Source organism: Pongo pygmaeus, chromosome 19 (assembly GCF_028885625.2).
Source record: "Pongo pygmaeus isolate AG05252 chromosome 19, NHGRI_mPonPyg2-v2.0_pri, whole genome shotgun sequence".
Classification (NCBI taxonomy): domain Eukaryota; kingdom Metazoa; phylum Chordata; class Mammalia; order Primates; family Hominidae; genus Pongo; species Pongo pygmaeus.
In genome coordinates, this window is record NC_072392.2 from 94,144,006 (window position 1) to 94,165,120 (window position 21,115).

General features: G+C 55.3%; 1 protein-coding gene across 33 annotated transcripts in view; it reads right to left on the reverse strand.

Moving 5' to 3' along the window:
* Window positions 1–4,025: 4,025 nt before the first annotated feature.
* The window catches only part of FBF1 (Fas binding factor 1), a 31,508-nt gene continuing 14,418 nt past the window's right edge, over window positions 4,026–21,115 (reverse strand). For 13 of the 33 annotated variants that reach the window (XM_054456203.2, XM_054456194.2, XM_063655810.1 and 10 more), the window contains 21 exons: window positions 20,829–20,948; window positions 20,360–20,495; window positions 20,087–20,220; window positions 19,410–19,509; window positions 17,244–17,702; window positions 16,003–16,104; window positions 15,726–15,814; window positions 15,498–15,556; window positions 14,533–14,688; window positions 14,266–14,366; window positions 13,926–14,132; window positions 12,295–12,402; window positions 12,063–12,202; window positions 11,865–11,983; window positions 9,172–9,294; window positions 8,902–9,087; window positions 8,278–8,454; window positions 8,069–8,206; window positions 7,858–7,975; window positions 6,345–6,460; window positions 4,026–4,963 (listed from right to left, as the gene is read on the reverse strand). In XM_054456203.2, coding sequence (XP_054312178.2) covers window positions 4,880–4,963; window positions 6,345–6,460; window positions 7,858–7,975; window positions 8,069–8,206; window positions 8,278–8,454; window positions 8,902–9,087; window positions 9,172–9,294; window positions 11,865–11,983; window positions 12,063–12,202; window positions 12,295–12,402; window positions 13,926–14,132; window positions 14,266–14,366; window positions 14,533–14,688; window positions 15,498–15,556; window positions 15,726–15,814; window positions 16,003–16,104; window positions 17,244–17,702; window positions 19,410–19,509; window positions 20,087–20,220; window positions 20,360–20,495; window positions 20,829–20,948 — 2,972 coding nt within the window. In that variant the 3' untranslated portion in view covers window positions 4,026–4,879. Of the gene's footprint in view, window positions 4,964–6,344; window positions 6,461–7,857; window positions 7,976–8,068; window positions 8,207–8,277; window positions 8,455–8,901; window positions 9,088–9,171; window positions 9,295–11,864; window positions 11,984–12,062; window positions 12,203–12,294; window positions 12,403–13,925; window positions 14,133–14,265; window positions 14,367–14,532; window positions 14,689–15,497; window positions 15,557–15,725; window positions 15,815–16,002; window positions 16,105–17,243; window positions 17,703–19,409; window positions 19,510–20,086; window positions 20,221–20,359; window positions 20,496–20,828; window positions 20,949–21,115 lie in introns of those variants that run through there. The other 20 variants (XM_063655814.1, XM_063655815.1, XM_054456200.2 and 17 more) reach the window with 6 other exon arrangements.

Consider the following 21,115-nt stretch of genomic DNA (forward strand, 5'->3'; position numbering starts at 1 on the left):
CTAATGATACAAAAATTAGCCGGGCGTGGTGGCAGGCGCCTGTAATCCCAGCTGCTCAGGAGGCTATGGCACAAGAATTACTTGAACCCGGGAGGCAGAAGCTGCAGTGAGACGAGATCGCGCCACCACCTCGGTGACAGAGTGAGACACCGTCTCAAAATGCCCCCCGCCAAAAAAAAAAAAACAGATCGTGACCTTACCGTCTTCGTTGTGGTTTCCTCATTTGGGAAAAAGCAGGTTAACACTAGTGCTTACCTGACAGCTGTCAGGATGAAAAGATTACCTTCTGGAAAGCGCTCGCAGTGGTTTGTGTGTTAGCTCAACTATCTCCAACTTCTCATTATCCACACAAAGGCAGAAGTGACCTGGTTAAGATGCAGATGTAAATGTTTCTGGCAGGACTCAGGCTTGCTCTTGTGATCCAGTTCTACCATGGCATAACTTGGTAGCCCGGGGAATCTGGGACCCTCCTTTGCCCCAGCCCCGGCCCTCCTGCCCTAAAAGGCAGGACTTTTCCATCGCACTTTGCCCCCAGGCCACGGGCCCTTTGTATACGCTGTCTCTTCTGCCTCTCACCTCCTCACTGCCCCACCTTGGCCTGGCCACCACCCAGCCCCAGGAGAGGGGTCTCTCCAGGAAGCCTGCTCTGACATCCCAGGCCAGGGCTGGTGGTGACCAGGCCAGTGGCTCTGGCACCAGCAGAAGCTTGACCCTCACAATCACTTTGAGATGGAATGAGAATGGAATGAGGGTCTCTCCAACCAGCAGGAAGTGGCGACACCTTCCACTGGTTCTCATAAACAGCAGCCAAACAGCTAAATCTTTCACAGTCATTTCTAATTCACTCAGCAGTGTGCACCTGCTACATGCTAAGTGTGGAGGCGAATACGTGGGGCAGTCACACCCAGTCCTGCTCGTAAGGAGTTGCTTATTGTGAAATTCCATACTGCAGTTATGCAGTACAAGAGCATAACTGGATTGTGTGTTTACATTGTGGCTGTTTTACCTTGTCCTTTTTTTTTTTTTGAGATGGAGTTTCTGTTACCCAGGCTGGAGTGTGGGGGCACGACCTCGGCTCACTGCAACTTCTGCCTCCCAAGTTCAAGTGATTCTCCTGCCTCAGCCTCCTGAGTAGCTGGGATTACAGGCATGCACCACCAAGCCTGGCTAATTTTTTGTATTTCTAGTAGAGACGTAGTTTCACCATATTGGCCAAGCTGGTCTCAAACTACTGATCTCAGGTGACCCGCCCACCTAGGCCTCCCAAAGTGCTGGGATTACAGGTGTAAGCCACCGCGCCCAGCCACTTTGTCCTTTTGTTTCTGAATCATTTTCTTCAGCCTCTAAACCTACCCGCTCTACCCCACGACCCTCCCATCCCTCTCCAGATGAAGATGTATGGGGCCTTGGCAGTTGGCGTGGAAGCTGCTGGCCACCCAGGTGGCGGTGCATTCCTCCATTCTTGTCCTCTCGCTGTCCTAGAACCCTGACTGGCGCTTGCTTGGATATTAACAGTTGAGAGAGGCTTCACATGGATTCCCACATGTACCAACTTGAAGCAAATAACGATGAATATCTTGAAACTAGAAGCAGTGGCTCTACCATTTTAGAAAAATATATGGGGTCTCACTATGTTGCCCAGGCTGGTCTTGAACTCCTGGGCTCAAGCCATCCTCCCACCTTGGCCTCCTGATAGCAGCTACAGGTGTGTACCATTGTACCAGTATTTTTTTTTTTTTTTGAGACAGAGTCTTGCTCTGTCGCCTAGGCTGGAGTGTAGTGGCCCGATCTTGGCTCACTGCAAGCTCCGCTTCCCAGGTTCACGCCATTTTCCTGCCTCAGCCTCCCGATTAGCTGGGACTACAGGCGCCCGCCACCATGCCCGGCTAATTTTTTGTATTTTTAGTAGAGACGGGGTTTCACGGTGTTAGCCAGGATGGTCTCGATCTCCTGACATCGTGATCCGCCCGCCTCGGCCTCCCAAAGTGCTGGGATTACAGGCGTGAGCCACCGTGCCCGGCACTTGCACCACTATTTTTTACCCATTACATTCCACCAATACTTTTCTTTTTTTTTTAGACAAAATCTCACTCTGTCATCCAGGCTGAAGGGCAGTGAGACAATCTCGGCTCACTGCAACCTCTGCCTCCTGGGTTCAAGTGATTCTCCTGCCTCAGCCTCCCAAGTAGCTAGGACTACAGGCCACGTGCCACCACACCCGGCTAATTTTTGTATTTTCAGTAGAGACAGGGTTTCACCATGTTGGCCAGGCTGGTCTTGAACTCCTGACCTCAGGTAATCCACCCACCTTGGCCTCCCAAAATGCTGGGATTACAGAGGTAAGCCACCGCGCCCAGCCGCACTATTTCTCTCTAAAAGGAACTGAATGAAGCACTTGGGTTATGATCTTGTTTACAATTTTGAAGGAAAAAAAGAGCAGCAGCTACACAACACTCATTTCTGTACTCAGCTCTCTCCAGTGTCTGTGGCCTGGGAGAAGGCTGAAGGGGATAATTAGGATGCCTGCCACACCCTCATGGCGGTGACAGGAATGCTGAGTGCTTACACTGAGTAAAGTGCCATTATAACTGAGTGCCTGTGGAATGCCTCTGCTTGGCTGTCCCCCCGGCACTGTATACTCATCTGTGACACCACCCAGTCACCCAAGCCAGGAACCTGGGCGTCCTCAACATGTCTTCCTTTCTGATCCTCCATGACTGGCACTAGGTCTGAGGGGCACTTTTCTGTGGGCCCTCCCTGCCATGCCCGGCAGTCTTGCCCATAGTCCCTCCCCTGCACCATTGCCAGCTGCCTTCCCACACATCCTCTGTCCCCACTCTTGCTGCCTCTGGTCTGGTCCCCACCCTGCAGACACAATGGGTTTTCTTTTGTTGTTGTTTTTTTTGAGACGGAGTCTTGCTGTGTCGCCTAGGCTGGAGTGCAGTGGTGCAATCTCGGCTCTCTGCAACCTGTGCCTCCTGGGTTCAAGCGATCCTTCTGCCTCAGCCTTCTAAGTAGCTGGGATTACAGGCACACACCACCATGCCCAGCTAATTTTTTTGTATTTTTAGTAGAAACAGAGTTGCACCATGTTGGCCAGGCTGGTTTTGAACTCCTGATTTCAAGTGATCCACCCACCTTGGCCTCCCAAAGTGTTAGGATTACAGGCGTGAACCACAGTGCCTGGCCAATGGGTTTTCTAAAATACAAATATGGTTCAACTTTGTTTAAAATCTTCTAGTGAAGACCTGAAAATTTGCCCTCAGACAAATTTGCCCTGAAAAGTTGCACGTCTTTAACAAGATATGCAAAGCCCTCTCATTCTAACCTCTTCTCCCTACTCTGTCTTGAAGGCCATGCTCTCCCGCTGTGGGTCTCCCAGCACCGCCCTCCCCGACGTGTGTGCTTGATCACCTGCAGGTCCTGCAGGTGGCTGCCTAGATACCAGCTGCCCCTGGGCCGACGTGCCCATCCTTAGACCCCCCAGCTCTTTGCACAGGTCTGCCTCAGGACTGGTTGAGTCTGTTTTGTGGAGAATCAAATTTGAGACTTTACCAAAGCTTCCAATGGGGCATGTGATACTTCCCTCCCCAGTGTTGGTACCAGCCCCAGAAGCGCCTGAAAAGATCTTCCTCCCACACCAGCACCTACCAGGAGTGTAGCCTGCTCCTCTGGGAGGTAGGAGAGTGGGGTGGCTGACAGCCTGGGGCTTGGGGATTGGCCAGAGCAGAACTCAAATCCAGGCGCAGCTACTCACTGTCATTTCAGGCAGGTTATTTAATCTCCCCGGGCCTCAGTTTCTGCATGTTTGAAGCAGGGCTAATAGTACCCTTCTCCTGGCTGTGGTCCAGCTGCCAGGTGCCACTGGAGACCGCAGGTGCTGGAGGGGAGAGGCACGTGGCCAGAGGCGCCTGGTCCTGACCAATCTTATAGGCTGATTTTTTAATAGGAACATCTGCCTGTTCTTTGGGACTTGTCCAGCAAATAACAGGAAACATTTTCTAAGAAATAAGTATAAACTCTGATGAGCCATGGCAAAAGCAGTTTTTTTAAGCTTAGTCAAGTGAAGCAGCGGGAGTGGAGGAGGATCAAAGAAATCTCTGCTAGTTGTGATTGATTCCTTGTCACCTCCACTGCACACCCACTGAGCTGTGGCTTTGGGCAGGTGAGCAGCACAGAGGCGCATTCCCTCCTCGTCCCTCCCCACACCACAGTTCCCTCCGCTGCCAGTGGGGCATCCAAATGGGGAAGAAGCTGAGGAGGCCACTGTTCACCCAAACTGGTTGGTCCTTCGGGCAATGCTGGGAATAGGGTGGGGGCTCTGGGCAAGCCCAGGAGGAGGAGGGCCTGGCTGAGTTCCAGGAACATCTCACACCACAAGGGAGGATCTAGCTGGTGCCCTCCCTGTACTATCAGGAGGCCAGAGGGCCCTTCTCCAGCTCATCAGGGAGGGAACTGCTCTGGCAGGGAGTAGGGAAGGCTGTTTGTGGCATCCCTCAAGAAAGCTCCTGCCTCAGAAGAGGCCCAGGCAAAAAGAGCCCACAACAGTCTACCTGTGGAGTAGGGGGAGCCCACAGAGCCCAGTGACAGCTGGGGGTCCTTGCTGCCAACTCAGACCCTCAGATCCAAGCCAATGGCTTTGAGGCAGGGCAGCCAAAGCCGTGGTAAGACAGCCTACACCACAGAGCCCCAGAGGCAGGGGCTGCCCCGGGCTGGCACATTTGGAAAGGATGCACTTGCACCCTGTCCATGGAAGAGCTGTCATCAGGCCTGAAGCATCTCAGAATCCTCCCCAGGCACTGCCTCCATGGAGGCAGCCGGAGGAACAGGAGAGTTCTGGGGTCCAAACCCTCTGTTGGGGAATTGGCTGGGGTCCCACTCAGGCTGAATGAGATGTCAAATTGTAGGACCCTTTCTTCAGGGTCTCCAGGAAGAACTGTTCATTCTCCAAGAAGTCACGGTCCTGCAAGGTAGATTTGGATGGGCGGTCACCTTCCCTGAGCTGAGAGAGAGGTGGAGCCCTGGACACTAGCTGAGCCAGCCCTCACTGAGGCCCCTCCCCACATCGTCCCTGACTCTGCCTGGCTCTGGGAGTCAGCAGGAGCCATGAAACAGCCAGGTACGGAGTGAGACAGACCACAGTCTCAATCCTGGCAAGGTTACTTGTTTGCCGTGGAACTTACGAGCACATGACTTCATGTCTCTAAGCCTCAGTTTCCTTGTCTGTAAACATTCCCTGTAGCCCTTCCTTGTAGGGCTGTGTGAGGGTAAAAGCTTAAAATATACACAAAGCAGGCCAGGCATAATGGCTCATGACTGTAATCCTAGCTAATCCGCAGGCCAAGAGGGTAGGATCACTTGAGCCCAGGACTTTGAGACCAGCCTAGGCAACATTGTGAGACCCCATTTCTAAATATAAATAAATAAGTAAAATATAAACAAAGCCTTCAGCATTGAGGTTGGCACACAGGAAATGCTCCATAATGACAACTGTTATCATTATTGTTTTGTTTTGTTTAGTTTGAGACAAGTGTCTTGCTCTGTCACCCAAGCTGAAGTGCAGTGGTGTGAACACACCTGTAGCCTCGACCAACTGGGCTCAGGCAGTCCTCCCACCTCAGCCTCCCAAGTAGCTGGGACTATAGATGTGCCCCACCATGCCCAGCTAATTTTTAAATTTTTAATATTTATTTTTTTGAGAGAGTCTCGCTCTGTTGCCTGGAGTGCAGTGGCACTGTTGTGGCTCACTGCAGCCTCGACCTCCCGGGCTTAAGTGATCCTCTCCCCTCAGCCTCCGGAGTGGCTGGGAGTGCAGTGTATGCCACCACGCTCAGCTATTTTCTTGTGGAGACGAGGTCTCACTATGTTGCCCAGGCTGGTCACAAACTCCTGGGCTCAAGTGATCCTCCCACCACAGCCTCCCAAAGTGCTGGGATTACAGGTGTGAGTGACGCACCCGGTCCTATTTTTTTAGTTTTTCATTTTGTAGAGACAGGGTCTCAACATATTGCCCAGGCTGGTCTCAAACTCCTGGGCTCAAGTGATCCTCCTGCTTCAACCTCCCAAAGTGTTGGGATTACAGGTGTGAGCCACTGTGCCCAGCCTGTTATCATTATTGCTCTAGGTTACCATGAGGTTTAACTGAGATGACATATGCAAATTGCTTTGCACAGAACCTGGCCTAGTGGGGAAGTCTGAGCATTGGCTCACTAAGCAAACTGCAGTTTTACTCCCCAGGAGCTGGGGTCACCCCTCCCCAGGGCTGCCATGTACTCCCCCCTGCCTCTGCCCTGAGCTGGAAGGACTTGTGAACACAAGGATCCCCAAGGCCAGGAGAGACTCACCTGCTCTGCCATGTGCCTCAGCAGCACCAGCCTGGCATGGAGGTGCAAGGGGCTGGGGTCCAGGCCAGTCGGTGGCTGGCTGCACCAAGGAGTGGTGGGAGCAGGAGGCATGAGGGCTGAAAAGGCCAAGGAGGAAGTCAGGGACCAAAGTGTTGATGGAAACACCGGGCGGTCACAGCTTGTTCCTGCAGAGCTGCTCCCCCTGCCAGTGGGTGGACCCTGGCCATATACTCAGGGTGCAATGGCACTAACTCTCAGAAGCCTCTGGCAAATGCATACCTGCTCCTACCTGGCAAGACCATTTATAGGAATTTATTCCAGTGAAATAATCAGGCAAAGGTGCAAACACATATGTAGGAAGATATCCACTGGGTACTCTTTCTCTTTAAGACAACAAATCACTCAGCATAGAGCAGCCTCACAGTGGAAAACTGTGCTGATTGGGAATTGACTAAATGTTTAATGAGTGATCTGAAAACCTATTCCACGTGTACATTACTGAGTGAAAAAAGTAAAGTTATCGAAAAACACATACGATCCTAATTTTGTTTTTAAAAACATGTACCAGGCTGGGCACGTTGGCTCATGCCTGTAATCCCAGCACTTTGGGAGGCCAAGGCGGGTGGATCACCTGAGGTCAGGAGTTCAAGACCAGCCTGGCCAACATGGCAAAACCCTATCTCTGCTAAAAATGCAGAATTAGCCAGGCATGGTAGCACATGCCTGTAATTGCAGCTACTCGGGAGGCTGAGACAAGAGAATCGTGTGAACTCAGGAGGTGGAGGTTGCACTGAGCTGAGATCATGCCACTGCACTCCAGCCTGGGTGACAAGAGTTAAACTCCATCTCAAAAAAAAAAAAAAAAAAAAAAGTACCAGAGTGGAACATTATGCACCAAAATGTTACAAGTGAAAAGTGGTTATCTCAAGACTCGGGAGTGGCGTTGAGGGTGACTTTTTTTTTTTTTTTCTTTTTTTTAAACGGAGTCTTGCTCTGTCCCCCAGGCTGGAGTGCAGCGGCACAATCTCAGCTCACTGCAACCTCCACTTCTCAGGTTCGAGTGACTCTCCTGCCTCAGCCTCCTGAGTAGCTGGGATTACAGGCACCTGCCATCACACCCGGCTAATTTTGTATTTTTAGTAGAGACGGGGTTTCATTATGTTGGCCAGGCTGGTCTTGAACTCCCGACCTCAGATGATCCGCCTGCCTCGGCCGCCGAAAGTGCTGAGATTACAGGCGTGAGCCACCGCTCCCAGCCTGACAATGGCTTTTTTTATTTCCTTTTTTTCCTGAGTCCAGAGTTACAAAAAGGTGACATTTTTCATAATAGTGTCCCTCTCTCTATTTCTGATTTATCTAAAATTAACACACATTATTTGTGTAAAAAACAAATAAGGCGACTGTAAAACCCAGCTGGCCGCCTTAACTGGAGCGCTGGAGGAGGGCCTGCCCACTCCTAGCACTGCCCCTGCCCAGTCCTGAGCCACCGGCCCTTCCTTCTGGAGCCACTCACCATTCTGGCTGGAGGCTGCAGGGCCCTGGGCCCTGGGGAACAGACCCACGAGGCTGGAGGGCAGGTCCTGTCGTGCGCGGTCCAGTTGCAGCCTCTGCTGGGCCAGACTCAGATGCTCCTGTCCCCGTTCCCCCGGAAAGAAGGACTCAGCTGTGAGGTGGGAGGCTGGGGGTGCCGGGGGCAGGGGCGCCATACACTCAGGGAGCCTTGCCTGGTGCATGTGCTGCTCCTGCTTCCGCAGCCGCTCCTGCTGTTGCTGCACCGCCTGCAACCGGGCCTGCTGCTCTGCCTGCACCTGCCGGGCCTCGCACAATGCCCGCTCCCCCTCCTCGTACTTCTTGGAGGCCACCTGCAGGGAGGCCGCCTGGGTCAGGGCTGCCTGGGCTCAGCTGCGCCCATGCCCATGTGCCCTAGCAGCACCTTGCTCATGCTCTCCACCTCCTCAGCGCGGAGCTTGACACGCAGGGCGGTGGCGTTGATCCTCTCCTTCTCCAGCCGCAGCTCCTGCCGCTCCTGCTCCAGGGCTGCTCTCTCCGCTGCCAGCTGCTTCTCCTCGGCCCGGAGCTCGCTGGCCCTGATCTTCAGCTCAGCCTGCTCCTGGAGACGGCGGAGGCCCTGCTGCATTCTCCTCCCAGGAGTTGCGCTGCGCTCTGTGCAGGACCCTAGGGTCCCCTCTGCCCACCCTGCCCCTGGGAGGGGGTGGTGGAGCCAGGGGCTTCCAGGGAGAGCCAGAGAAGCCTGGGCCAAGCCCGAGTGCTGCCCTCACAAGCCACGTGACTGTGGCAGGCTCAGCTCTGAAGTTGGGGTTCCTCATTTCTAAATGATCAAAGTCATGGGAATATGAGGATCAAATAAAATGTGTATCATGCACCTGGGACAATACGAGGAAGCTGTTAGCATGATGATGCGATTACTGTTTTAATCCCTATGCTCTTGTGACATTAGTGCTACACTCTCCTTTCCTAAGACTGGAAGCGGATGTGTCCAGATGGAGGGGCGCAGGCTACCCTGGGCCCTCCACTGTCCGGAGGCTCTGGGCCCTACCTTGGCCAGGCTGATGAGGGTGCCCTCCCGCTGGGTGTCCACCTGCAGCGCCCGCTCGGCCTCGCGCTCGGCCCGCTCCTTACTCAGCTTTTGCTGCGCGGAGAACTCCGCCCACTCGGCAGCCAGGCGCCGCCGCTCCTCCCCGCACTTGAGCATGACAGACTTCTGCTCCTCCAGCAAGGCGCTCTGGGATGTGGGGATGAGGGCACGGGGTGAGTGTCCCTGGGCGTAATGGCAGGGGCAGGGGCTGAGTGCGGTGGCTTGACTCACCTTGGCCCGCTCCAGCTCCGCCCTTTCCATGGCCATCTGCTGGGCGGTGACCTTCCTTTGCTCCTCTAGGGCGCGCTGCATGGACTCCGCCTTAGACTGCTCGGCAGTCACCCGCCAGCGTTCCTGTAGGGCCCAGGGCAGGACTGAGAGCGTGGTTCCCACCCTGAGGATCACGCCTGGCCACTCCCTGAGAAGCTGCATGAACCCACCAATGTCTCCCACACCATGCCACTGACACATCCTTCCCAAAGAGGCACAAAATGAGGGGTGCCTGGGAGGGACTGCCAGGGCCCAGCCCGCACAATTCTGCCCAAGAGGAGGACCCAGCAGGTGCCCTCCCAACCCTCAGGTCTCCAACAGCACCAAGGCTAGCAGCTTGGGGGGGCCTAAGAGCAGCAACATCCCTGCCTTTGAATCGCCAGCTACACACTCTGCCTGTCCTCACCCATCAGCCAAGCAGGCTAAGCACAGCGTGGCCTAATGCTGTGCTGTGGGCCCGGCCACACACAGCATGAGGCGAGAGCTTCACTGTGCCTGACCCCAGGCAGATGCTTAACACAGTTACCAAATGAAGAGGCGAATCAAAATGGTTCACAACATAAAAGCATCTCTATCTATGTTGATATGGCTACAAGACAGATATCAGGTCAACAGTGGACATCTGTGACTAGTGGAATATTTTCATTTTCTTCTTTAAAAACATTTTTTTGGGCCAGGCACAGTGGCTCAGCCCTATAATCCCAGCACTTTGGGAGGCTGAGACGGGCGAATCACCTAAGCTGGTTCAAGACCAGCTTGGCCAACGTGGTGAAACCTATCTCTACTAAAAATACAAAAATTAGCTGGGTGTGGCGGCAGTTGCCTGTAATCCCAGTAGCTCAGGAGGCTGAGGCAGGAGAATCCCTTGAACCCAGGAAGCGAAGGTTGCAGTGAGCTGAGATTGCACCACTGCACTACAGCCTGGGTGACAGAGCGAGACTCTGACTCAAGGAAAAAAAAAAAGTTTTTGGCTGGGCATGGTGGCTCACGCTTGTAATCCCTGCACTTTGGGAGGCCAAAGTGGGCAGATTGTCTGAGCTCAGGAGTTTGAGATCAGCCTGGGCAACATGGCAAACCCCTGTTTCTACAAAAAATACAAAAAATTAGCTGGGTATAGTGGCATGCACCTGTGATCCCAGCTACTTGGCAGCTGAGGTGGGAAGATTGCTTGAGCCCAGGAGGTTCAAACTGCAGTGAGCCGAGATCTCGCCACTGCACTCCAGCCTGAGTGACAGTGAGACCGCATCTCTAAAAAAAATTTTTTTTTTTTGGCCAGGCATGGTGGCTCCCACCTGTACTCTCAAAATGTTGGGAGGCTTAAGTGGGCAGATTGCTTGAGCCCAGGAGTTCAAGAACAGCCTGGGCAACATGGCGAGACCCACATCCCAATAAAAAATACACTATTAGCTGGGTATGGTGGTTTGCGCCTGTAGTCCCAGCTACACAGGAAGCTGAGGCAGGAGGATGGCTTGAGCCAAGGAGGTCAGGCTGCAGTGAGCTATGATCACACCACTGCATTCCAGCCTGGGCAACAGAGCAAGACCCTGTCTCTAAAAAATAACAGTGCTTTGTAAAACCTTAGAAGATGACAGCTACTAGCTGAGGACAAAAAGATACCGGTGGGAGGACAAGGAAGGCTTTGTGGAGGTGGTAGCATCGAAAGATTCATTACCATTGAATTCAGCCTAGAATGATTTCCACAGGTAAGGAAAAGGAAGTGAGCAAAGGCAGGGACTGCAGGTGTGCACCACCACACCCAGTTAATTATAACAAAATTTAAATGTTTTTATTATTTATTTTTTTGAGACAGAGTCTCGCTCTGTTAACCAGACTGGTGTGCAGTGGCGTGATCTCCACTCACTGCAACCTACGCGTCCTGGGTTCAAGAGATTCTCCTGCCTCAGCCTCTCTAGTAGCTGGGATTACAGGCATGCGCCACCGCGCCTGGCTAGTTTTTTATTTTTTTATTTTTAGTTTCACCATGTTGGCCAGGCTGATCTCGAACTCCTGACCTCAAGTGATCCTCCAGCCTTGGCCTCCCGAAGTGCTGGAATTACAGGCATGAGCCAACTTGCCTGGTATAAAAAATATTTTTTATGGTCTCGCTAGGCTGGTCTCAAATTCTTGGGCTTAAGTGATCTTCCCGCCTCAGCCCCCCAGGTAGCTGGGATTATAGGCAAAGTCCACTGTGCCTGGCTAAGGTCATCATTATTTAAATAAAGCATGTGCTTATATATGAAAGGTATCTAGGGAGTTCAAATGTCTCTGTGACAGCTGAAGAGGCTAGGATGACATTTAATGGGCAAGAGCATCTGTCCCAGTGTCAGGCCTCAGCTGATGTGACAGATTCGAGTGTCAGGAAGTGGAAGTGCAGCTGATGGTTGCGGGGCTAGACTGCGGAGGGCAGCCAAGGTGGCTGAGGGGCTTGCGGTGCTGAGGAGCAGGCAGGGCGTGGTGGGGGCCTGGCCAGGCGGCCCCTGCGTGCTCAGGTGGGCAGTGCTGAGGGCCTGGCCAGGGCAGGGAGTTGTAGAGGCAGGAAGCGGCAGGTGGGGCGCTGACCTCCTGAGGAAGTGAGGTCAGGGGAGTGCCGCCACACCTGCGGGTGCCCTGGAGAGGAGGCCCCGTGGCAGGAGGGCCAGGAGGACGGGCCTCACCTGCTCCAGCAGCCGGCTCTGCTCATTTAGCCGCGCCTCCATCTTCCCGATGACCTCCTGTTGCCGGCTCCGCTCCTCCTCCATGTCCCGCTGCTGTTGGCCCAGCCGCTCCTGCAGTGCTGGGGGCAACCCACAGGGTGCTCAGCAGCTGCTCCCCTTCCCACCAAGAGCCCGGGTGGCTGAGAGGGGAGGGCGTACCCCGCAGCTGCTCGTCACGCTGCCGGATCCCCAGCTCCCGCTCCTGGGAGGTGGTGAGGTGCGAGGCCTCCACGCGGGAGGACAGCTCGTGCAGGCTGCTGGAGAACTTCTCCATCTGGTGGATGATGCTATTCAGAGACCTGGAAGAAGACTAGGTCACCCCCTCCTGAAGGTCTCGGGGACCCCCCCGGCCTCCAACCTCAGGCGGGCATGGTTGGGACAGCGCACATACCGCGTGTGGGAGGTGGCACTGGTGGCCGCATCGACCTCTCGGTCCTTCAGCAGCTTTAGCCGCTGCAGCTGCTCCTCATGGTCTCTGCGCATGTCTAGGATGGACGCCCTGAGCGGAGGTGGGAGGGGAAGGCGGTCACCCTGAGCGGAGGTGGGAGGGGAAGGCGGTCACCCTGAGGGGAGGTGGGAGGGGAAGGCGGTCACCCTGAGCGGAGGTGGGAGGGGAAGGCGGTCACCCTGAGGGGAAGTGGGAGGGGAAGGCGGTCACTCTGAGTTGGACCACCCAGATGCGGTAACTCCTTGTGGAAGGGCATGCTTCTGTGCAGCCCTTGCTCCCAGGCCTCTCCTCCGCTGGGCACTGCCTGTTTCCCCAGCTCCTCTGTCTTATCTGTCATGGTGCCTCAATGCCACATGCACTAAGATGGGCATTCCTCCCATTATTCAGCTTTTTTTTTTTTTTGGAGACAGAGTTTTGCTCTGTCACCCAGAGTCTCTCACTCTGTTGCCCAGGCTGGAGTTCAGTGGCGTGATCTCGGCTCACTGCAACCTCTGCCTCCTGGGTTCAAGCAATTCTCCTGCCTCAGCCTCCCAAGTGGCTGGGACTATAGGCGCTCACCACGCCTAATTTTTTATATTTTAGTAGAGATGGGGTTTCACCGTGTTGCCCAGGCTGGTCTCGAACTTCTGAGCTCAGGCAATCTGCCCACCTTGGCCTCCCAAAGCACTGGGATTACAGGTGTGAGCCACCGCGCCCGGCCCCAAGCAGTCTTTCTTTATTTTTTTTTTTGTAGAGATGAGGTCTCACTATGTTGCCTAGGCTGGTCTTGAACTCCTAGCCTCAAGCAATCCTCCTGCCTTGGCCTCTCAAGTGTTTTGTTTTTTAAATGTTTTCAGAGACAGGGTTTTGTTCTGTGGTCCAGGCTACAGTGCAGTGGCATCATAGCTCATTGCAGCCCTGATCTCTTGGGCTGAAGGTATCCTCCTGCCTCAGCTTCCCAAGTAGCTGGAACTACAGGAGTGCACTATCATGCCAGCTAATTTAAAAATTGTTTTTAGAGACGAGGTCTCACTGTGTTGCCCAGGCTGGTCTCAAACTCCTGGCCTCAAGTGATCCTCCCACCTCGGCCTCCCAAAGTGCTAGGATTACAGGTGTGAGCCACTGCACCCGGCCCTGAGCAGTCTTAAAAGGCTGTCTCTGCCTTCATCGACCTCTGACTCCCTTAGGTAACTTTTCTTAGTTTCCTTCTCTTCCAGAAAGGCAACCCTATCAACATGGTAGGCACAACAGTGCAAGCCTTTCCCAGGTGGATCTTGTTTCTAGTCTCTACTGCGTGAGCAGGCGAGTGGATGACCCTGTGCTTAGTTAGACCCTGGGGGGCTTGCTGCTGCCATACCGTGCCTGAACAGCCTGTGGGTACCCCCTCCTGCCTCTGTAAGAGCAGGTGGCACCCCCACCCATGGGTGTGATGGGTCAGTGTGCTCAGCCCTCAGTCCTCACTCACTGGACTGGGAGGGAAGGACCCAACCCCTGTCCAAAGGCTGCTGAGCCACAGCGAAGGGTCTCGTGGGGATGGCTGTCTTCCGGCTACTTCTTGCAAGCCTGCTCCCCAGCTGCCTGTCCCTGGGCCTCACCGCTGCAGCTCCCGGAGCCGCTCCATGTCCTGGTCCTTCTCCTGTGCCATGGCTGCCAAGCGCCGCTGGTGCTGGGCTGTAAGCTCAGCACGGGCCTGTTCGGCCTCCTGGCAGTGCGACAGATACCGAGCTGACAGCTCCTCGTTCTCTCTCTGGAGCCGCTCCTCCCGTTGCTGGTACGATGTTTCTAGCACCTTGATGCGGCTTCTGCCAACAGAACACCCAGCCATGGCGCAAGGAACGCAGAGGGCTGCCACCTAAAGGCCTCTCCAGGCACACTGGGGTGGCCTTTGGGGTCAGTGTGAGATCCAAGGCAGAGCTGGGGCCAGCGCCAGGGTACCTGTGTGCACTCTCGATGAGCTCCAGGTCTGCCTGGTGCTGCTGCTGCAGACTCCCCAGCAGCAGCTCATGCTGGGCCCGTTCCAGCTCCAGCTTCCGCACCTGGGAGACAGCAGGAGGGCCAGCGACCAGGGAGGGGAGGTGGCTGTACTCCACGCTGCCCTGTGCCAACAGCCCCTCCTTCCTCCTGGGGAAGCTTCCAGCCACTCTCAGTGTCCCCTCCCGTCACAACCCTGCCCACAGCGCCAACGGCCCCGCTGCCCCTCACCTGGGCCTCCAGCTCTGCCAGCCGGGCCTGGCTCTGCAGCAGCTCGGCCTGGAGCTCGGCGGGGCCGCTCTGAAGCTGCACCTGTGCTGCCAGGAGCTGCTTCTGGTATTCTGTGCCCGGCAGCAGGCTCTGGGCCAGGGACTCTGGGAGCAGGGGCTGGAGGAGAGGAAGAGAGGTGTTCCTGGTTAGGGAGGGGACAGGGGCCCAGCTGAGATCGGCTACCTCCTGGCCCGCTGCTCACTGGACCTCCCTGCATCTGATCTGTGGCTGCAGATGGGGCCAAGGCCTTGGAAAGTCACAGTCACTGTGGCTGAGCAGTCCCCAGTGTACCTCCCCTTGCGGGTCTGGTCAGGAGCATGTCTCCCTCCACCCTCTGGAACAGCTTCCTCCCCAACATGGTCTCCGGCTTCCCAGGCAAATGGCTGAACCCCAGCAGAGTCTTCGCTATGACAAAAGCTGATGCTGGCTTTTCCTGTCAGGCCTGAAGCCCACATGTTGACACTAATTTGGTTCCCACGAGCTGTCCCCTACCCACCATCTCCCAGGGACACACTCCTGGGGGCACCACACCTCCCAGGCCCAGGTGTCACAGGTGACTGACACACATGGGAAACAGAGGCAGAGGTGTGGTGGGAGGATGGCAAGGGTGGAGGAGGCTTTCTTGACAGAACAGGACCCTGCGGCCCTGCTTTCTGACTGCAGCATCCCAGCTCCCCGGCCTGGCTGCCTCTTCAAACTCCCCACTGATGTAGGCAAATTAACACCCAGCTCTTCCCAGAAGCAGCGAGGCTAGAAATTCAGGCAAGTTCTGGTGGGGGGTGCCAGGGGGAGCTGGCTGACATCACATTTGGTAGGTTTGACACATTTTTCCTGGCAGGTCATCAGGTCAAACTGTTGGTGTTGCCTCTGGGCATGGAGAATTGCTCCCTAGGCCCTGAGCTAGACCTGTCTGCCCACACCCCTACCTGGACGGGGATGGAAGGCTCTGTGGGTTCCTGGGTGCTCGGGAAACATGTGGCAGACTCTGAAACATCAACAGCAGAGAAATGAGCAGGAGGCCCAGGGCTCTGGGCCTGCGAGTGTCCAGGAGGGGCTGGTGTCACTCATGTCCCAGGGACCCCAAAGGAAGCTCAAAGCACCTCTTCCTCACCCAGGGTTAAACTCCCAAATGAAGCAGAAAACAAAAAACAAACCAGTGGCCGAGAGGTCTCCAGGGGCTGTTCCTCTCTTTGGGGAACCTGTAGGGAGTGCTGAGGCGGCATGGTTCCGAGTCACAGGGGACCTGAGGACACAGGGATGGGGCAGGGTGGGCAGCCTCTGTGTGGGGCACGGGGACGGGGCAGGGTGGCAGCCTCTAGGTGGGACACGGGGACGGGGCAGGGTGAGCAGCCTCTGTGTCCCTCTCTCAGGACAGAGGCCTGTGCTGCCCACCATGCTCTCATTCCCGCTCAGCCCGCAGCCCAGGCCTACCCTGAGATGCCAGGCCTGACACACGGTCTTTCTCGTGCAGTTGTTCCAGAGCTCCCTCCAGCAGCTGCGTGCTCAAGCCCTTGTGTGCTGGTGAGAGGTTGGCTGAGGAAAGGCAGCGTTCAAGATGAAGGTGACAGAAGGCCCAGGTCAGGCTGGATGAAGACAGGGCCCAGGACGGGCTTCACACGTAAAGCTCGTGGCCCCCCTTCCTCCTGCTCCCACCATCCCGTCTTGGGGCGTTCTCCTCCCACGTCTGAGCTCCTGGGATTTCTAGGCGTCTCTTCCCTTCGAGTACCCCCTTCCTGCCTCAATGTCCACAGTGGCGTAGTGAATGGACACTGTCCAAGCAGTGACAATGGAAATGTTATAGACACTGGAGTCAAGTTCAAGTTCAGAGCCCTGTTCCAGTCCACTTAACTTGGCTCAGCTCTAGATTAGGGTTCTGCTCAGTCTACCAAATCTGGCTGGCTCCCTTTCCCGTTATTTCCACCTCTTTCTCAGCTCACGGGTCAGTGAAGAGACAGGCTCTCTTCTGTTTTGGCCTGAGCTTTCCCCTCGGCCTCAGATCAAAGTCAAAACTGCCCTCCTGTCATCAACCCCAGGACAGGGTGATGTCCCTGGGCTGTCACAAATTGCCCAGTTCACTCCCCTGGGCTGTGGCCACAGCACATCTCACCACTTCCTCTGGACTCCCCCAGCCTGCCAGCCCCTTGTGCCTTCCTGCCCTCAGGGGTCACTCGCTATCCTGCCCCACGGATAGGGGCTTCTCCCAGAGGTGCTTCTTGGCCACTGTGTCTCCTCTAACACTCTGAAAGAGCACAGGGACATCTCAGCTCACACACGCCATACTTGCTTCAGTGGAGTTGGCAGAAGCACCAGCTGTTTGGATGCCGGGGCTTCCAGCCTGAGGGCGCTGTGACAGGGCAGCGGTGTGTCTGCCACCTCAGGGACCCTCTGTCTTCTGCCCGATCAAGTTAGCACCCATCCCCATGGCAGTCAGGGCATGAATGTCAACAGCCCTCCTTCTTGGGTGTGTCCCTGGGGCAAGCCCGGGAGCCAGAGGCTCTCTCTGCAGTGCCCAAAAGGCAGAGTAGCAAAGTCAAGAAGCGGCCTCTGTGGCCATGGCGCCCTGCCTTGTTCCCCAACTCCTGACTGAGGCTGCGACAGGTGAAGGGGCAAAGGGGCTCCTCGAGTCCCCAGCCAGTCCTCCCCCTACTAGCCACAGCAGCCCAAGCCCGTACCTGCCAGAAGGGGGATGGCCCGCTGTCCCCGCCAAACTCAGGCCCTCAGAGGTCCCAGCATGCTGCTCCCTGGCCAGGCCTTGGGACTTCTTCCGAGATAGGGCATGGCTCAGCCAGTCCTCCTCTTTCTCCTCCTTGGAGGCTCGCAGCTTGGAAGCCTGGCTGGCTTTGGCAGGGGACCCTGCACCTTCAGTTGGTGGCTTTGCCCTGGAGGGGGGCAGCCCAGCTGGCGTGGAGTGCTGGCTTGCAGGAGGAGGCACTGAGGGCGTGACAGGCACTGAGCTTTCCCGACGGGCCTCTCTGGTGGGTGAGGCAGGGAGCAGGTCCAAGTCCTCATCCTTGAGGCCCAACCAGTCAGCTCCTCCCTTCCTGGGCTGGATGGGGCTGGAAGCCGTTGGAGGGCTCTGTTTGGAGCCTGGTTCTCCCTTGGGGTCTGGGCCACGGTCTGCTAAGAACCTACTTCAAGACAGAAAGAAGGGTGTCAGGCAGGGGAAGCAGCCAGTCCCAGTGGCCCCCTAGCAGCCTGTGGCTGGGCGTCACGATGTCCAGGGACCCTGCATAGTCAGCTGAGGCCCAGTGAGCAGTTGCTCCTGGACCGGCTCAGGTGGCAGGCCACGTGCTGTCTGTAGAACACCACGAAGTACAGAGACCTTGACTTCCATCACATGAACCAGGGACAGTTCTACCCACAGAGAACAGGAATAGGATCAAATGACAACCGTGGGCACACAGGTCTAAAGAAAAATCAGGCCGAGCATGGTGGCTCATGCCTGTAATCCCAGATCTTTGGTAGGCCAGGGTGGGCAGAACACTTAAGGCCAGGAGTTCAAGACTAGCCTGGCCAACATGTGAAACCCCATCTCTACTAAAAACACAAAAAAATTAGCCAGGTGTGGTGGTGAGCACCTGTAATCCCAGCTACTTGGGAGGCTGAGGCACGAGAATCGCTTGAACCCAGGAGGCGGAGGCTGCGGTAAGCCGAGATCATGCCACTGCACTCCAGCCTGGGCGACAGAGTGAGACTCTGTCTAAAAATAATAATAAGAAGAAGTTGGATCAAGTGGTTTCCAGGTTTTCCAACAACAGTTACTTCATTTGTTCGGCCGTGGCCTTCATCTGTCACTGACCAGTGGCAGCAGGTTCCCAGGGTTAAGAATGTACTGGGTATGGGAAGAAATGCCGATGTGCATAGAGCTATTCAGATAGAAAGAGGATGAAGAAGCCAACCTGGCACAATGGGAACAACTGCTGAACCTGGGAAAGGATGAGAGGGGCTCCTGGTGCTGTTCTTACAACTTCTGAAGTTTTTTTTTGAGACGGAGTCTCGCTCTATTGCCCAGGCTGGAGTGCAGTGAGTGGTGCAATCTCAGCTCACCACAACTTCCGCCTCTAGGGTTCAAGCTATTCTCCTGCTTCAGCCTCCCGAGTAGCTGGAATCACAGGCGCCCACCACCACGCCCAGCTAATTTTTGTATTTTTAGCAGAGACGGGGTTTCACCATGTTGGCCAGGCTGGTCTCGAACACCTGACCTCAGGTGAGCCACCTGCCTCGGTCTCCCAAACTGCTGAGATTACAGGCATGAGCCACCACACCCAGCTGACTTTTGAAGTTTGAAATTACTTCAAAATATAAAGTTTAAAATATATACTGGGAAAAAAACTCCAAACTCAGAAAATCCTATCACTGATTTAATTTTTTTTTTGTAAACTGCGAGGATCACACTGTTAGAATTGTCACGCAGGTTCGACAGCAGAGTTCCTGGGAAGCGGGGTCTAAGAAGCCACCGCAGAGGCCAGTGGTCTTGCTACCCATCGGGAAGTATGTTCCTTGGGGAGACCGAGTGACATCACAGCCTTTTATGATTTCAGGGGCTTTAGGTGGAGGCAGGCCCACCTGCCCCTTTCCTTCTGAGGCTGGGTGGGGCACTGGTGAACCTGAGCAGCGTCTGGGATGGGGGCTTCCACTGGGGCTGTCTCCACCACTCTGTCTGGGCTGGCAGGACCAGGCCATCTCCCGCTTCCTTCAGCACCTGCAGAGCTGAGGGCCTTGTACCCTGTGGCCTCCCACATGAGACTCTCGGGTGGGACAGGGGACAGCTGCAGGGGCCTGTCTTCCCAGTGGCCGACCTGTCTCAAGAGGTCAAGCCTCCTGCAGGCCCCACTTACCTGACCGACTGCCGGCGGGACTGCCGGCCCTCAGAGGAGACCACGGTGGGCTGATAGGCTCCAAAGGTGAAGTCCTCGTCACCCCACGCATCTTCACTGTCTGTGAATTAAGGAGCCTGTGACCGTGATCTGGAGTAGGGAAACCAAGCTCATTTGCGGCTGCAAAATTCTAACAAAAGCTGAATTTGGTAGCTTGTTGTGTAAGACAAGCAGAGGGAAGCTGCTGTGAAGGGAGCACCTCAGGCACTGGCCAGGAAGATGCAGTGGTCTTGCAGTAGCCGGGCCCTGCCCCGTGATCCCTCGAGGTCAGGTCCAGCAAGCTGCATGTGTCACAAGAACGATTCTCAGCGGACAGCTTGTGGGCTGATGCTTTGAGAAACATGGCCAGAGCAGTGCTTTTCAAATGCGAGCTGCTACCCGTGAAAGGGCCGAGAAACCAGCTTAATGTGTCACAGCCAGTGTGTTTCCAAATCAAACAGCATCTCAATCATAGACGACCAAGCACGAACAGTGATCATGGTAAATATTATTTCATGACGCTTTTGTCTCAGCTATAGACGTGTATAATCACATGTGTGTATCAGGATGTGAGGCTGATTTCTTACTACAGGTTGTGATGAAAGACTGATCTAGAGGCCTCCCTCCCATCCTGTTGCAGCCCCCGCAAGCCTCCTTACCCTGTGGCCTCTGGTACTTCTTGTCTAGCTTGAACTCCCTGTGCTCCCCGGTGCCCGGGCGGGCCAGGAGTTTGGTGGCCGTGCCTCGACCCAGCAGCTCATCCAGCGTGGAGCGAGCAGGGCGAGGCCCTTCCCTGCAGGATGGGACACACAGCAGGAACGTGTAGGTATGAGGGGCTCTCGGGAATCCCACAGTACCCGTTCACCAGCTTTTCCCTGAACCTGAGGCAGCAGCCTCAGGCAGCAGCCCGGCCTACTCATAGGGATCCTTACTGGTCTCCTATCTGCCTGTTCTCTGCTTTGGGGCTGTCTCCAAACCCCAAGGTGGCCATGATGTCATCCCCATCGTCAAACAACAATTCTTTTTTTCGGATAGGGGTGTCCCCAGGAGTTAGAGGAATAGAGGGACCTGAAAGACAGAACACAAGGCCCGATGCCCACAGCCTTCTTGCCTTCAACTGTGATATCTGAGTGAGGTTGGGGGTGGTTTCTCTGCACCTTTGGGTAGGACGACAGGCTTTAGACCTGCCTGATCTGTCCACAGGACCCAATTCCTCCAGCCTACTCCCAGACTCACACATCCTACCTCCCTATTCCTAAAGGCTGATGATCTCTTTGTACGGGACCTTAGACCTCTGGTCCCCACCTGGGAGAGGCCTCTGGTTCTGCACCAGAAAGGCTGGTTAGCTTGTTGCCAATAAACCCTTCCTCCAGGATGGGAAATGAGCCCACTCCACCCTACCTTGATCTCTGACTGTGCTGGGGCTCTTGTCAGAAGCTGTTTTACTCTCTGTCACAGGCAGCTTCTTGGTGATTCCTTCTTCATCATAGGAGAGAAGTCCTCCGAACGGGTCTTCCAAGTCTCACAGCAGAAGGGAAAGCACAGGTCAGACTGCAGCACTTAGTTGAGGAAAAGCAAGCCTGAACTGGGGAGCAGCGCTCGAGTCAAAGCTTCTAGCTGCTCCAGTACACAAACAAGCCCCCCTGGCATCTGGAGGGGGGGGCCTGGGGCAACGGGGACTCCACAAA